Genomic DNA, 5122 nt, shown 5'->3' with positions numbered 1-5122 from the left:
CTCATGCATGCACACACTCACACACACCCCTGCATCTGTTTCCACATCTGGCTGCCTTTATACGTTAGAACACCAGGAGTTCCACACACCCGGCTCCCATTACCCACAACATCTAATTTTTCAATCTTAGAATATGCATAGTTTCAGAATTGTCGTCCGTGTGAAAAACAAATTCACTAACTAGAGCACAGAATTCTGTCTCTTTGTCTCTAGCTTTGGTCAAAATGCTGTTTTCCAAAGTTACTTCGGCGAGTCGTCCCCCCGCCCCTTCAGGCTGGTCAGAGCTGGCCTTTGTAATCGGTTGGGCTTGGGCTGTTGGTACCGTTGGTGCTCCGTTGTGGGTCCCCCCACATCTCAGCTTGTGTTTTGAGCATGCAGAACACGAGTGTGGTCCAGAGTCAGAACGAGAGTAAAAGGTACAGAGAGGTGGCGCTCGTGAGCCTGCCCACCCGCTCCTGACTGTTCGAGAAGTTTGTGGTTTGTCCTTCCTGAATTTCCCTTTTGTACGGATATGCAGCTATCTGTATGGCTTCTTGGCTCTCTTTCTCTTTAACACACTAGATACCCTCTGGGACTCTGCTGTCCTCAGCTCACAGCATGTTCCTGTGTGAAGTTGCTCCGTGTGGGTTTGGCCAGTGTGGGTCCCCACCCTTCTCCCCACTTCCCTGCTGCGGCTGCAGCGCCCGCTGTGAGGAGACACGGGAGATGCGAGGACTCGCATGCACGGGCATTGGGGCCACTTCAATGCTCTGTAATTACAAAAAGGGCCGCAACGTATAACCTTGTGCATGCGTCCTTCTGTACTGTTAGAAAGCACAAAATAGTTTGATGGCTCAGTTGGCAATAAAAATCAAGACTTTTGGGGCCGGCCCCGTGGCCGAATGGTTAAGTTCAAGCGATCTGCTGAGGCGGCCCAGGGTTCCACCGGTTCGAATCCTGGGTGTGGACATGGCACCGCTCATCAGGCCACAGTGAGGCAGCGTCCCACATGCCACAACTAGAAGGACACACAACTAAGAATATACAACTAGGTACTGGGGAACTTTGGGGAGAAAAATGAAAAAATAAAATCTTAAAAAAAAAATCAACACTTTTCATAAACTAGGCAATAATATGCAAAAAAACCTGCAGCACAACTAGAAGCGCAAGACAGAGATCACATAATGAGCAGCGACAAGCTGCAGATGGCAGGAGTTGGAGCTAAACCGTGAACATGGTAAAGGGCGCTGAGCGAGATGGAACCAGCCGTGGGAGGGACGTGATACAGGCAGGGCCCGACCAGGAGACACGCACCACCGCGGACTGAAAAGAGAGGGACGTTACTGCAGAGGACAGATGCGGGCGAGACGCCTCTGCCACCCACGGCCGAGGAGCAGAGGGCGGTGACTTCCTGGAGCCCAGGTGGGAATCTAGGCCGGCTGCCCCCACCTTCGAAAGCCTGGAGAAGACTCAGAGCCCAGAAGGGACACACCCTGGATTCTGCCAACACCATCCGCCACTGGCCACACCAGGACGAAAGCCAGCTGACCGGGAGCTGGGGAAAGCAACCGACGGGGGCAGGTCCGAGGGGAAACAGGCCCAGAGCCTTCTGCCCATGGTTCTGAACCCTGGCCACACTCCCAATCACCCCAGAAACCCTGGCTGAGGGTTTGGACACCTGTGAGGTTTAAATGACCTGCAGTCAATTCTGGAAACAGCCCGGCCGAGAACGACTGCTCTCAGCACCGGTGGATGGAACCGTGATGCTACAGGACATCCTCCAGCACACGCTCGGGGACCCAGAGGCAGGTGTGGGCGTTCTTAGAGTAAAGAAACGGGAAGACGACCATGTAAGCCACACCGCAAATGTACTGACATTCTATTTTCCAGAGTTACAATGAAGGAGTTATTCAAATCAAACATCTAGTTTTATAAATATAGTCTGATACAAATCAGAAAACAACCCCTTGATCAGAAAGATACGCGGGATTCGGGCATTATGAAGAAAAGATCAAGACGTCAAATACGTCCAAAGCCAGGCGACTTCTATTACTCACTTCCTAGTTTGTATACTTATTTTGTTAAAAAAAAAAAAAAGGAAATAAGCTAGCATATATGTTTACAAATACAAAAGGAAACCACTCTGTTGGGGAATGGTTTTCTGACAGTGTCCGTCTACACAACAGAGGTTCGTGAGCGTTCAGCACGTCAGCCCTGAAAAGACGCGCAGAGTCTCATCATGGAAACTCATCACCTCACAGGAGGGCCGAGGTGCCGCTCACTGACCCAGTCGGTGCTCAACACGCTGGCCTCCTGTCTGTCACGGGCCTCCCTGGGGACACTGTCACATACTTGGATTTCAAGATGAAGCCTTACACCCCTGGGGAAAATGAGAATCTAAAAAGAACAGTAACTGTTCAGAATAATCTGGGAAGCTTCCAGAGACAAGCCGCATCCTGGCTACGGGTGCACCACAGAGAGGATGCCTACTCTGACATCATCTGACTGTTTCAAGGACATTCCAAGAGCCCCTTTCTAACTCACACTCCTCAGGAAGTACACAGTCAGGGTGACAGGTCCATGCAGCACACTCCGTCCCTGACGACCCCCGACACAGCCGGCGGCCTTCCTCCCATCAAGACTGGGTTTTGGTCTTTGACTTCCCATCTATGAGATCTCCGAACCCCAGCTTCTCCAGCGGTTCTTGAGCCATTAGCTGCCTAAAAGAAAAACAGACAGTCGTCAGGCAAACGGTGAAGATGGTAAAGAGACGTCGACCCCAGGCGAGCCGGAGCCTCTGGGGACCCAGGCCAGAGAAGCCATCTGGAGCAGCCCCAAGCAGGGGCTGCGGGCACTGCATCGGCTGAGGGACGGTTAAGGTGCGCTTCGGAGCGTTGTGACTTGCTCAGACAGGGCGCGACGGCCCCACACTCTGTCTCCAAAGTGTGGCAGCACCAAGAAGACACTCACCCAGTTCCAGTTCGTAAAGACGCATCAGTGTAAAAGACAGCCGTTCAGACACGTGGGTCCCACCAGCGCGCTATTTAAAGCATTCAGGGTGGCCCTCTGTCGGATCTAAGCTCCTGTGAGCCCGAACAGCTCGGAAGGCAGAACAAGGGCCTCGCCTGAGGGCCACGTGCCAAGAAGGCCCACCACCCCAAAGTCCCTAACGTCCACAGACGGCCCTCAGCACACCTGTGGGCCTGGGAAGCACCACAGATGGTGCCGTGAGGGGAAGGTCTGCGTGTGTGACTGGAAAATGGAAATGGGGCCAAAGTGGACTGTTTTATGTTGCCCGTTGTGAGACAAGGCTGCCTGAAGACCAGATTCCCGAGTGAGCTAAGGAGGGGGGCTCCAGAGGCAGAGAAAGACGTTTCCACCCCCACCACATAACTCCACACGCTCTACCCCATTAAGGGTTAGAACAGTCCTGACTTTAAGTAAAATCTCAACGGATCAAGTTAGAAACATGTTTGTCTTGTTTAAAAGGGAGCCCTGGTGAATCCTGGTGGAGACAGGACGAGTCCCTCATCTTTCACTGTTTCTTAAACAGCCATTGTCTCCCCGTCACATTCCTAACAGCTCCGAGTCTGGGCGGAACAAAGCACAGAATGCATATTTCTACGGTCTGAGAATGTGAAAGAAAGGCAGTGCGTGCCACAACCCTCCCATCTTTTAACTCAGTCGGCACCTGTACGTGCACGATCCCGAAACCTTAATGACGGGTCTGAAGCTCCCAGATCTGGAGAGAAAATCCTCCAAGCAATGCACTGGCGGACAACGCTGTCGCTCAAGAAAAAGTCCCGGGACTGCCCATCGACTTAGGCACAATTCACCCGGATGAGCCTCAATGTCAGGCGCCAGAGGGTCTGCAGCCCCGAAACACGGAGGCCGAGCCCGCGGCCGGGAAGAGGCTACTGCCCTGACCCCTGGGCCAAAACGCTTTGGTGGCACAGGTGGGGGGTGGGAGAAGCCGCGGCTGTTGGGGGGGGTACTTGCCTCTCCATCCTGCATTCCAGATATTCTTTGGATTCATTTCTGCACAAAGCGTTTTCAAAATTGCGGTCGCGAAGGCACTTCATGAACTTCTCTTTAAAGCTCTTACATTCGCCTGGAACGAGGAAGGAACAGCATCTTCTGCGACAGGTGCAAACGGGACGCGTTCCCGCCGCAGCCTCCCAATCCCCCGGCAGCGCTGCATCTCCTTCCGGAGCCTGTTTTCCCCAGAAACGCGCAGAAAACCACCCCCGGGCCGAGCCCACCCACAGCGGGGAGACCCGGGGCGGGGGCGGGCGCACGGTGTCACCCGGCGGACCCTGGCTGTGTGTCTGGAAACAAAGAGCAATCTAGAAATAATGTGTGAAACCCATCAATTTCAAAGCCCTAACCTCCACAGAGCTCGCCCGAAGCCAAGACTCAAACACAAAGGGCGCGACCGCGGCATTTCCGGTTTGGCCCAGGGTCCGAGCCCCGAGGTTACGAAGAGCGGACTCGACGACGGTGACAGCTGGTGACACCACAGCCCCCAGCCTGAGGGGCCCTCCCTGGTCCGGCTCCCACCCCCCGACCACGGCGGAGAGGCCCTGGGCGGGGGGAGGGGGGCTGAGCCGAGCCTCAGTTTCCCCACCTGCGCCCCGCGCGGACGCCAGGGGCCCACCCGGCTGCGCGGCTTGCCCGGGCCGGGGTCTGGGCCTCCCGCCGCTCACCGAAGTGATCCAGCGGGAAGCTGCCCTTGTCCGGGGGCCGCGGCTGGAAGCTCTTGGACCCAAAGTTCATGGCCGTCGACATGATGGCGCCGCCCGGAGCTTCCGAGTGCGACGCGCGCCGTACGTAGGGAGGCCGGCCGAGCGCCGAGCAGGCCCCGCGCGAGCGCCGAGCGCGTCGAACGGCGATCAGCCCCTCGTCACACAGACCCCGCCCCCGCCTCGGGGGCCTCACCGCCCAGGCCCCGCCCCTGCCGCCCAGGCCCCGCCCCCTGCCGCCTACTTAAGCCTAGGTCCCGCCCCCTGGTGCCCGGGTTCCTCCCTCACTGCCAGGACTCCGCCCCCCACTCCAGGCCCCGCCTCCTGATAGCCCACACCCCGCCCCCTCACAACTGGCCCCGCCCCTCGTCGCCCAGGCCCCGCCCATCGATGCCCGGGCC

At 56.5% G+C, this 5122-nt stretch overlaps 1 protein-coding gene across 1 annotated transcript; it reads right to left on the bottom strand.

Moving 5' to 3' along the window:
* Nucleotides 1-1830: 1830 nt before the first annotated feature.
* LOC124242821 (cytochrome c oxidase assembly protein COX19) lies at nt 1831-4841 on the bottom strand. Its single transcript, XM_046668158.1, has 3 exons — nt 4686-4841; nt 3979-4090; nt 1831-2699 (listed from the first exon to the last, which is right to left on the bottom strand). Exons 1-3 carry the CDS (start codon nt 4765-4767, stop codon nt 2615-2617), a joined length of 279 nt encoding a protein of 92 aa, XP_046524114.1. The 5' UTR covers nt 4768-4841; the 3' UTR covers nt 1831-2614.
* Between the last annotated feature and the right edge of the window lie 281 nt (nt 4842-5122).

Source organism: Equus quagga, chromosome 7 (genome assembly GCF_021613505.1).
Source record: "Equus quagga isolate Etosha38 chromosome 7, UCLA_HA_Equagga_1.0, whole genome shotgun sequence".
In the NCBI taxonomy this organism is placed as follows: domain Eukaryota; kingdom Metazoa; phylum Chordata; class Mammalia; order Perissodactyla; family Equidae; genus Equus; species Equus quagga.
Note: the sequence above shows the minus strand (reverse complement) of the source record. Positions and strands in the feature narration are given on the sequence as shown.